The sequence below is a fragment of the Chrysemys picta genome, chromosome 2 (assembly GCF_011386835.1).
Source record: "Chrysemys picta bellii isolate R12L10 chromosome 2, ASM1138683v2, whole genome shotgun sequence".
NCBI classification, from domain to species: Eukaryota; Metazoa; Chordata; order Testudines; family Emydidae; genus Chrysemys; species Chrysemys picta.
The window spans coordinates 274,895,946-274,908,136 of record NC_088792.1 but is presented as its reverse complement, the minus strand read 5'-3'; the positions used below and the strand labels follow the sequence as shown (position 1 = coordinate 274,908,136).

General features: G+C 45.1%; 1 protein-coding gene and 1 pseudogene across 1 annotated transcript in view; one reads left to right on the top strand and one right to left on the bottom strand.

Moving 5' to 3' along the window:
* The window catches only part of TG (thyroglobulin), a 202,401-nt gene that overhangs the window by 75,223 nt on the left and 114,987 nt on the right, over positions 1–12,191 (bottom strand). Inside the window, exons 40-41 of the mRNA XM_042860977.2 lie at positions 8,900–9,059; positions 1,127–1,326 (exon numbers count right to left, since the gene is read on the bottom strand). Coding sequence (XP_042716911.2) covers positions 1,127–1,326; positions 8,900–9,059 — 360 coding nt within the window. The remainder of the gene's footprint in view (positions 1–1,126; positions 1,327–8,899; positions 9,060–12,191) is intronic.
* On the top strand, positions 8,120–8,220 carry LOC112059132 (U6 spliceosomal RNA; annotated as a pseudogene).

Here is a 12,191-nt window from a genome sequence, read left to right as displayed (position 1 = left end):
TGCGACTTTCAGCATAGACAAGGCCTTGGTTATGTCATACCTCCCAGCCTGCCAAGATCAAAATGTGGGATTCAATATGTGACAAAGACCATAATGAGGGGGACAAAAATGATTCATACTGGAAAGTTAAAATGCTTAAAGGGATTTATTCATTTCATGAAAATAACTCTTCCTAGAAACTTAGTTTCATGGTTCCTTATTTCTGGCATAACTAATTTTCACCCCCACTCTCCAAAAAAGTGAGAGAACACAATATTGATGTTGAACTTTGGGACTAAAATAAGTAACATTCCTCAAAATGAGATAACTTGGAGAGGTATGAGTCAAGTCATAGTTGGACTCACTAAATGAGAAAAAAAAAATCAATGCACTGTTAGGACCAGTGCTATTTCTGCCCTTTGTTCGCTTGGCCAATTGCAAATTCAATTATCCATTTTGTATGGAGATACTGCAGAAATTGTACATGCAACTCAACTGCACCTTTAAATCATCATTGTTCGTTTTAAGAATTAACTTCAAGTTGAGATGAATGGGGACACTTCTTTTGCAGTGTGAAACAGTGGAACATGCAATCCCTGTCAGCAAGTTACTGTCGCAACCACAAAGACTAGAAACTTAGTTTTTTTAAAAAGTGAAAATTAGAATGTGAATCTCTCATGGGACTGGCAACATACCTCAAGGACGACAGATCCTTCAAAGAGGCCGGATGTTTGGCAGATCAGCTCTGTAGTCTAAAAAGTGCTGAACAGCAATAATATTTGCAGAATGGAAACTCTATAAATTATGAACCAGTTCTGTGTATATACACATGAAAAACCACAGTGACAGGAATCAAAATGTCAGTTTGATTAAATCAGTCACTTAAATGGGTTTTACCGTGTGTTTGTAAAATGCCTAGCAGAAGGCAATCCCAATCTCAGTTGAGTCTGCTAGGTGCTATTATACAATAATATATTTTAGTGAGGCTAAAATAAAATACAAAAATACAAAAAAAAAAAAAATAAAATATATATAATGTATAGATGTATAGAATAAAACCAGCAAGCACTCTCCCTAGTTCTGTTAACATTGATTCATGTCTTTTCCCTTGGTATCCACTACTAAGATACAGAGGAATGGGACTCACCATCAGCAACGCCCTCTTGAAGAGATTCGAATCTGCTGCACCTGCAAGTAGGTGGATGCTGGTAATGTCTGCCCCACTACGATCAGCTGCTATTGAAATCTGACTTGGATCTCCTCCAAAGCTAGCAATGTTCTTCTGCACCCATTTCAGAGCTGCCACCTGATCCAGAAGACCCCAGTTTCCACGGGCCACACTAGAACCTGTTAGACGATATGGGAAGAGGTCAATTATTGCTCTGCAAGCAGACATGAAATACAGGCGAGACCCTTGAACATTGAAGTGGAGGAATGATACATTTTTAATATCAGTCCTATATCTGGGACTGGATAAAACCGATATCACAGTTTATAGCACCTTCCTCCATGGCAGTCACTGTATAGACAACCCCCCTTAGAGCTGCCTCCATCACAAGAGATAAAAGGAGACAGTTTTCATTTCTCTGTGCCTTATTCCATGGGGTTCAATTTAACCAGTCATTAAAACCAACTGGAATGTTTCTATTGACATCAGTGGGATTTAGACTGGGCACTGGATGCCAGAATGGGAACCCTGGAAAGAGAAATCTCCCCTACCAAACAGGTCGGGCACAGACAGTGACCACGCAAGCTTTTCCATTTCAACCCCCGGGTGGGGGCATCTTATCTAAGGCCTGGGGCACACTTACAATTTAAGCTGACAGCTGTAGTGCTCAGGGGTGTGGAAACAACCTTCCCCCCACTCCAAGCTCCAGGGCTATGCTGACCTAACCACAGTGCAGCTGCAGCTCGGTTGATGGAAGGATACTCCCGCTGACCTCGCTACCGTCACTCTGAGGGCGGGGGTGTGGGTGTTCCTACACTGACAGGAAAAACCCTTCCATCACCGTAGGCAGCACTCCAGGGTTATGCCGGCGTAGCTACGGCGCCATACCTATGCTGCCAGAGCCTAGTAGTGTAGACTCAGCCTAAGAGCTCGGCTGCATCACTGTTACAACCAAGCCAGGGGACTTTGTGGTTATTCATTATTTGTTAGGCACTGGCAACATACTTGGCCCTGTACATGACACAAAAAAATTACATGCCCCAAAGAGCCTAGAATGTAACAGACTCACTAAGGCAAGTTGCAATGGAGAAGCGTCACAGGGCAGTTCTTCAGCTACCCAGTGAGCAGCACCGCCTAGCCTGCTTTCGTAGTCTCCTACTCACAAACACACAGTCTGTCTTTTGCACCATGCGTACCCTCAATCCTCAATTTCCAAACATAGCAGGATGTAGCACAGGTATACAGTAAGCAGAATCTCCCGAACAGCTTTCTTTCGTCCCCCCTAGCTCACGCACTGAGATCCTCCCAATGATATATCCTCCCAGTTACTGAGCCAATTGTCTCATTAGCCCAGCTATTATCACCAAGTGTCAGCCATCCCCACTAGAAACTGGTTGTTTGTATGCAGTTACGTCTGCAGCCTTCTCTGGGCTGCAGCAACTTCAGTGCGCAGGGTGCTACAGCCAGCACTCTGTCACAAGGAGCCATGGGATGGTCTTCACTTCGAATCCCCCGCCACATACACAGTATACCACTTCCACCCTGGGGGTGCAGAAGACATTTGGCTGGATGGCCCAGATTGGGGGAGGGGTGAGATTGCAGCTAGATGGAGCAGAATAGTTGAAAGAAGATCCCCAAGTGCAGCATATCATAGAGAGACCATATTAGGAGGTGGAGGGTGTAGGGAAGAAGGTGGATGACACGTCAGAGGGGCAGGCGTGAATAAACCCATAGAGAGCACTGGGAACCCTGAGGACAATTTGAATTGGACTGGGAGATGGCTATTGGACATATATACTGTAACTTACGGTTTTGTGTACTGAACCTTTAAATGTCTAGTGGTCTGCTACACACTGCTGCTGTTTTGTGTTCGGTTCAGATGCAGCCAGGTATGGAGGGGACACACACTGTGCTCTCTGGGGGAGACTTAGTGTTATCCTTTTTTTGCTTTGTGTTTTCCCTCATTCTAAAATAAAAGTCATTTAGATTTAAAGTATATGGGAAAACATAACAGACAAAGCCTTTGAGTGCGATGGAAGACTGGGGGAAATATGGTCCCATTTCCCAGTGCAACAGAGCAGTAACAGTAGTGATAATAATAATACATAGATCTTATCAAGTGCTTTTCTTCAGTAGATCTCAAAGCACTTCACAAAGGACGGCACTATCATAATCCCCATTTTACAGATGGAGAAACTGAGGCACACAGAGGGGAAGTGACTTGCCCAAGATGACCCAGCAGGTCAGTAGCAGAGCCAGGAATAGAACCTAGATGTCCTGAGTCCCAGTCCAGTGCTCTAATGTCTATAAAAGAAGGAACAGTGGGGGGAAGTGTTGAGGGCATCACTGATGAGTTCTGCAGCAAGGTCGAGCCAAGCACATGAGATGAAATCCTGGCTCTGTTGAAGTCAATAGGCGCTTTATCGCTGACCTCAATGGGTTCAGGATTTCACTCGTTCTCTGGCAACGTTCTGGAGATGATTGGAAACAGCAGGCTAACAATTAACACACCATGAGAGCAGCAAACTACAGATGAAACTTTTCTTCAAAGCCTCTGTAATATATTAGTAGCATGTTCCACTCCACTCCCAGAGAATATTAACGAAAATATAAGAGTGGCCAGTTTATACAAAATGAATAAAATGAACGGCTTTTCCAGCTGCATGGATTGCCAGGAGAAAGAGGGTTTTATTTAGTAGTAACAACAATACACCCATACAAAATCATGAATGTTGTTCTGTTTTCATTTTATATCTGCCTACTGGGACTTTTCTGTCTCAATGAAATTAACCAAAAATCTACACTCCTCTATTAAAAAAAGAAAACAAAGTACTACAGTATCTCCCAACAATAACCCAAAACATTACAGCTTAGAACAGAGACACTGAAGCTATGATTCTACAATTACAGGAGGTTTTGTTTGTTTGTTTGTTTTTTGTTTTAAATATAATAAGGGAAGGGCAGCTGAGGTAGCAGACCAGCAAGCTATCATACTGTCTACAGACCGAGGCCAAGATTTTCTAAATTGAGTGCCTCAAGTTAGACTTCTCAATCCATATTTAGTTACCTAAATAGGTAGCTTCGTCTTCAAAAATGCTATCTGCAGCTCTCAATACTTACATTCTTGTAGCATCTTTTCCTCCTGTACCCATCCTGTCCTGCCCCTTTCCATATAAATTACAACCCTCTGGATTCCCTTGCATCCCCTTGCAGTCTTATAACTAAAATACAATATGTGTTTTAATACAACCAACTGATACATCATCTCTGTGGCCCCATATAACTGTTTGACATAACAACCATGAATTTTACAATTCGCCACTCACAGCCCTTTTGCAAATGAGAAAAGCCGAGAGCATTCTAGTACCATACGTTCCCCAGGACCACCCAAAGGACAGCCAACTATTCAACAGTGCCCGAGAGTAACCTGATATTTTAAATGCGGGATGGTTTTGGCATTAGTTTCCCAATGACACTTTTTTCTAAAAAAACTGGAACTTAAAGCTATAAAAGCAGAAATAAGCAATTTCTTGTTAAGTATCAAAAAGGAAGTGAAAATAATTGTTCATTGCCTATGACTTCGATTCACAGTGGGCCATTTATATTTACCTACCAGTCTTCAACGCCTTCTTATTCAAAACTAGAAAAGCTTTAAAGGAGATAGAACAGCCACGAATAGCAACCTCGTTCAAAATATTTGTTCCTTCCATTGCCAAGACCAAAATAACGTATCTTTAAAATAAGGATACATTTAAAGACACTCTGGGGAACAAATTAGTAATGGAATATGAAGCCTTCTGGTTTGTAGGTCAATAGTTCAAATCCATCCCTGGCCAATAGTGACTGAAAGCTCTCATCTTGTAATAGTTGTTCCCCAACATAATATAACGAGGTGCTTAAATGCCACCGTGATGGGTGAAATAGAAGAATCAGAATAGAATAGAATTTTAGTGGTCTCAATATAGTTCTTAAAGGTGTCTACACCACAACCATTGGCCCCTCTGCTAAGAATGACAAGGACTGAATGAGCCTGGAGACTAGAATTTCTTGCCTATAGCCATATTGGGTTGAGAGACAATGGCAGAGCAATGGGGAAAGCTTTCACTCCATAGCCTGTTCTATGGATAGAGATCATCCATAGTTACTAAGGCTCCATTCCTGAGAACACTAAGGGTATGTCTATACTTACGCGCTGGTTCGGCGGCAGGCAATCGAACTTCCGGGTTCGATTTATCGCGTCTTGTCTGGACGCGATAAATCGAACCCGGAAGTGCTCACCGTCGACTCCGGTAGTCCTGCTCGGCGAGAGGAGTACGCGGAGTCGGCGGGGGAGCCTGCCTGCCGCGTCTGGACCGCGGTAAGTTCGAACTAAGGTACGTCGACTTCAGCTACGTTAGTCACGTAGCTGAAGTTGCATACCTTAGTTCGAATTGGGGGGTTAGTGTAGACCGGGCCTTATAAACGGGCTTTGCTTTAACCATCTGAGTAATCCCACTCTATGGGACTTAAAGGGAAGCACTAGCCTATTTTCATCATCAAACCACACAACGGATTGGATTTTTCAGATTTGTTCAGTTCTAACCACCCCAGGTGTTGTTTGTATCATAAATGAGGAAAGTTATTTTTTCACAATATCTTTTTTTGCCCACATCCAGACATACCTACAACAGTGCCCTTTCAATATGTACAGAAAAGCAGGTGTAACCCATATCTGTGTTTTCTCTACACTCAAAGCAACCACCATGTGTATATACCCATGACCCACCTAGCCCTAAAACAGTTCTGCCACATAAGAGAGTCAGGAATAACTGCAGAGCTAGCAATAGAAAAGGCAGCTTTTTTGTTGCAAGAAAACTACCAGCTTTAACCCATTCGTTCCTGGGTTTGCAATTTATGAGAAGCAAACATCAAAGGATCCAGAAGTTGCCTTTGCTTGGGGAATCAGGACCTTCGTTCATGGTGTTGGGCCCTTTACAAAACGTTTTAATATTCACACTTCTACATTTAGCCTCACCCCATTGCAGTTAATGGCAAAACTCCCATTGATTTCAGTTAGGCCAGGATTTCATTCAACAAGTACTTGAAAAGGAAAACCTCCCAGAAGTTTCTATTTGGTTTTGGTGTGTGTGCCAGGAAAAAATTCTTACGGTATCTGAAGCAGCTTGGGGAGCCTTCGGTGTAATTTTCTGCTGCTAAGCATTAGAGAAAAGCACCTTAGGGAGTCTGCATTATGCTACAGAAAGGTAAAGGGTAACTACAGTAGTGGCAAAGTTTCTAGCTGCAATGAATGTGTGAACTCTCCCCTCAGACTAGATCAAAGTGTGCCATTTTGGCCCTGGCCAGCAGTGAGGTATTGCCCCGCCTTCAGGGAAGATGGGAGTGATTGTACTCAGGGACCTCCCCATGCTCCCCACTGTGCAGGAGTTGCTCCACGGTCTGCCTAGGCTGCTGTGAAGTGTGGCCCCCACCTCCTCCCTGTCCCTTTTGGGCCCCCAGGGGTACACTGAGGAAGCATCTCTGAGCTCTCCCAAACACAGAAATGGTACCAGTCCCTGCCCTGTGTGAACTGGGCCAAGGGGCTGGGGGAAGGCTCCTGCATCCTCTCAGCTAACACATTAACACACCCACAGGCGGATCAGTCACTGTCTCTATGGACAGCTGCAGCAGGGGCAAAGAACGTTACAGACGCTGCTGTTCACTGGTCTCTAGGCGGTGGGTTTGTGCACTATCCCTTTTCACCTCTGAAGACCCAAATTCTAATTCCAACTGGAACACAGGTGAAAATGGGCTTGAAGGGTTCGTCTGAGTACTGAGAAGGACATCTGACCACACCACAATGCTACCATGCAATATTCAGCCCAGCTAGCAGACTCCTCTCAGGAAGAGACCAAGATGAGATGAGTTGGGTTGAAGGAGGTTAGTGACAGATGTGTGGGCAGTGCTGCGTAATGGAAGCTTGCACAATGCCTATCTACCCTGTCTAGCTCTAGCCAATGCTAAGTGTCAGTTTCATAAGCATCCGGTTCACAGAAAACTAACCATAGTGATACTTTCACCAAATGCAGCCCTTGCCAACCTCAGACCTAAATGCACAAGGAGTTTGCAGCGCATGGCTCTCAGGTGGCTGAACTAAAAACAGGCATTGCTGGCGATGAGCTCCAAAAACATCTGACACCCTAGAAGAGAAATGCTGCTGTAACCCCACACTAGGCAAAACTCAGCTGAGTCACTACACAGGCAAAACTCGACCTTCAGGCAAATAAACCCGCCAGACAAATAAGGGAAAAGAAAAATATTTTGTAAGTGTTTAAAATGAATCTAAAAGCCAAGCCAAACAGCAGGTACCTGCACTGCTCTCAGACAGACAGACATAGGTAGGTGCAAACACGTATTTGTGCAGGCAGAATGGATACTTTATCCGTGCAAGGTATGCACCTGATTTCTGGAAATTTGACCAGACAAGCCATTTATTTATAGTAGGCGGGATCGGCGGGCACTGGGAAGCAGAAGTCCCCAGCATTACAGAGCATGAGGAGGAAAGTGTGCTAATTCCCAGCTTACAATAACGAACTGTGTGATTTTGCTGTAGGGTCTGGAATGGAAAATGGTAACAACTCAAGTCAATGGACGGTAATTCCCTGTCAGAAGATAACATGGGTGACCTCCGTGAGGCATAGACATGGTGATGATGAAGCGGTCTTTAAAAAAAACCTCAACTGGTCACTGCACATTATAGTGGCAAATCCTGTATAGGAGACAAGGGGCTGATTTTCAGAGGTGCCAAGCAGCTACCAATCTACATCTTTAAGCTTACACAAAGTTGAATGTACTTTTTGTCACAGCAGTCCCATGAAGCAGGGAAGCACTGTCATTTTACAGAGGCACAGAGGGACTACGCGACTAGTCCAGGGTCACACAAAAGTCCATAGCAGAGCAGGGAATTGAACCCAGTCTCTCAAATCCCAGGCTAGTGCCTTAACTGTGGGCCATCTAAAATTGGAACGATACAGAGAAGATTAGCATGGCCCCTGCGCAAAGGTGACACACAAATTCATGAACTCGGATTACAGTCAGACAGCACTTCTGGAAATCAGGCCCTAAGATTTAAAGCCAGACCTTTGCTTTGGCCCACTTCCCTTTATAGTAGAACCTCAGAGTTCGAAACACCAGAGTTGTGAACTGACCAGTCAACCACACATCTCATTTGAAACTGGAAGTACACATTCAGTCAGCAGCAGAGACACAAAAAAAAAAAAAAAAAAAAAGCACCAGTACAGGACTATGTTAAACATAAACTACTAAAAAATAAAAGGGAAAGCATCATTTTTCTTCTGCATAGTAAAGTTTCAAAGCTGTATTAAATCAATGTTCAGCTGTAAACTTTTGAAAGAACAACCATAATGTTTTGTTCAGAGTTACAAACATTTCAGAGTTACAAACAACCTCCATTCCCGAGGTGTTCGTAATGCTGAGGGTTCTACTGTACATACAAACATCCATGATCTTATCTGTAAACAAAAGTCAAGCTGCTCTTTTGAAAAGGGATGATTGCTTTGTGCCCCCTTTTGGCTCATGATACTCTCCATGTCCCTTTGACACAAGGCTCCCGATTTTCCTTGGATGTGTCTTCCAAAACACTTATTCAAAGATGCCGGCTTATGAAAAAGCAGAACTAACAAACACTTTGGAAACAAACATTGCAGAATGTGATTTGCCTGCAGTTCATAGATTCATGGCAGTGTACAGACTTACCAGTGCTAAGGAAGCCGAAAACGCCGACACGGTAACTTGCAGTTACAATGATGACATCGCTGATGGAAGCTAGGTATGATCCGTCTACGACCGTCCTCCCTTTCTCACCCTCACCACTCACACCATTGTGGAAGAACAGCAGCACAGCCATGTTTCTGCCCTGTAATGATCACAGACAAGTTAATGCAACAATGAGTCTGTCTGAGAATGATAGCGGCTGATACTCCTATGTAGGGCTATAGTCTCCTTCGGGTCACTGCTGTGAACCTGATTATCCTCTCTTCTGGAACATTCCAAGCAATTCAAAACTGCCTGGCAATGACACCGACGAGAGGAGAATTGCCTGCCTGGCAGCAGCCCTAGAATTACATTCGGTTTGTTGACTGGGGACCAGTCCCTGGAATGGACTATGTGCCATTTAGCTGAATCCAGCCTCCTAATCGTAGGGTTTGTCTACATGGGGATACTCAGGAATTAACTCAAGATGTGAATTTAAAGTGGATAAGTTAAACTGCATTAAACCCCTGTGTGGATGCTCTTATTCCGAATTAAAGTGGCCTGGATTCAATTCCGAAAAGTGAATTAAACTAAATCAAATGAAGACCACTTTAATTCTTAATGAGCATGTCCATAGATGGGTTTAACAAAGTTTAAATTCACACTTTAATCTAGATTAACTTTCCTGAGGGCAGGTCTACACTTAAAAATTACCTCGGCATAACTCTGTTGTTCAGGGATGTGACAAATTCACACCCCTGAACAGTGCAGTTAAGCAGACCTAAGTCCCCGTGAAGACAGCGCTAGGTCATTGGAAGAATCCTTCTGTCAACCTAGGTACCGCCTCTCAGGGAGGTTGATTTATCTGTGCCAATGGGCGCATCCCTCCTGCCAGCATAGGTAGTGTCTAAAAAGCAGCATCAGCTCTCCCTAGGTCCTCTCCGCACTTTTCCATTCTTCAGTTTCATCCCATTATTATATCCTCTGGGACCTTTCTACATCATTCCCCACCATCCTTTGTTCAGTGGACAGTCATAGACTTTAAGGCCAGAAGGGAACATCATGACCATCTAGTCTGATCTCCTGCACGCTGCAAGCCACAGCACCTTCCCCACCCTTTCCTGTAATAGACCCATAACCTCTAGCTGAATCATGATTTGAAGACGTCAGGTTACAGAGACTCCACCATTTACATTAGTGCTGCAAAGGAAGGCAACCCTCCATTCCCCCACCCCTCCACACAAGAGGATCTCTGCCAATCTGACCCAGAGGAAAATTCTTTCCTGACCACAGATATGGCAATCAGTTAGACCCTGAGCATGTGGGCAAGAACCACCAGCCAGACACCTGGGAAAAAATTCTTTGTAGTAACTCAGAGCTCTCTCCAGCTAGTGTTCCATCGCTGGCTGTTGGAGATATTTGCTGCTAGCAGTCACAGGTCAGCTACATGCCATTGTAGGCAGTCTCATCATATCATCCCCTCCGTAAATTTAGCAAGCTCAGTCTTGAAGCCAGTTAGGTTTTTTGCCCCCACTGCCCCCCTTGGAAGGCTGTTGGTTAGAAAGTTTCTGATGGTTAGAAACCTTTGTCTAATTGCAAGACTAAATTTCTTGATGGCCAGTTTACATCCATTTGTTCGTGTGTCCCCATTGGTGCTTAACTTAAATTTTAACTCCTCCCCATCCCTGGTATTTATCCCTTTGATGTATTTACAGAGAGCAATCATATCACCCCTCAGCTTTCTTTTGCTTAGGGTAAACAAACCGAGCTCTTTGAGTCTCCTCTCATAAGGTAAGTTTTCCATTCCTCTGATCATCCTAGTAGCCCTTCTCTGCACCTGTTCCAGTTTGAATTTATTTTTCTTAAACATTGGAAACCAGAATTGTACACAATATTCCAGATTAGGTCTCACCAGTGCCTTGAATAATGGTACTAGCAATTCCCTTTCTTTACTGGAAATACTGCGCCTGATGCATCCTAGGACTGAATTAGCCTTTTTCATGGCCACATCACATTGGTGGCTCATAGTTATCCTGTGATCAACCAGTACACCCAGGTCTTTCTCCTCCTCTGTTGCTTCCATCTAATGAGTCCCCAGATTATAGGAAAAATTATTATTGTTAGTTCCTAAATGCCAGTGCCAATCCCAGGGCTATATGTTCGTGAAATCTGGACACGTCTGGATCCAGATCTGAACTCAGGACAGGATAGAATGGACCTGACCCAAAAGCCAGGAGCAGAGCACTCCTGAATTTCAGGGACTAGGATGCGAACACAGATCTGAACTCCGCAGCTAAAGCTCACCTACTACGGTGATGGGCAATAGTATAAAACTGCCCTTGCCTTCTGCAACTAGGCTAGCCATCATGCTAGACCTGAGCCTTGACTCCTTTGGTTTTCGTGAAACACAGAAAATAAAAGGCATTTCTGACAGGCTTTCTGGAGTTCAGAAATGTTTTCAATTATCCTCTCCGCTCCACTGCAAGGCATTTCAGAAGGGGCTTGGCAGGAGCATTTTAACCCTGACAGAACCAGCCAAGTTCCAGGATGTGTAACAGCCCTTAACCAGTGGCGGCTCCAGGCACCAGTGCTCCAAGCGTGTGCCTGGGGCCACAAGCTGCGGGGGGCGCCCTGCCGGTCGCCGTGAGGGCGGCAGTTAGGCAGCCTTTGGCGGCTTGCCTGTGGGAGGTCTGCCGGTTCCGTGGATTCGGTGACAATTCGGCAGCGGGTACGCCGAAGCTGCGGGACCGGCGGACCTCCCGCAGGCAAGCCTCCGAATCCGCGGGACCGGGGACCTCCCGCAGGCGCTCCGCCAAAGGCGACCTGCCTGCCGTGCTTGGGGGGCAAAAAAGCTAGAGCCGCCCCTGCCCTTAACAGGATTGCATTAGGAGGTGTCAGGGCTGGCACAACCCATTAGGCAACCTAGGCGGTCGCCTGGGGCACTACAATTTGAGGGGTGGCGACCACGGCGGTATTTCGGTAGCGGGACCTTCCGCTGTCTAGGGCAGCAGAAAAGCTGGCGGCGCTCCTGGGAGGCGTGCACCACACTGACGGCACAGTGAGGATGGGAAGGCGAAGAAGATTCTTCCCTGAAGGGTGCACAGCCGACATTAACCCAACTCTTTATTTAGGCCAGCAACGCTACCATCAGCCCTCTGCCTGAGCTGCACCAGGCAACCCGAGACAAAACCCAGCCCTGCTTTGCTAGCGTGACAAGCGAGGATGGCTACTGGTGGGAAAAGGAGCTCAGAAATGCCAGCTGTAAGTGGAAGTTTATGTGATGCCCGGAACTATG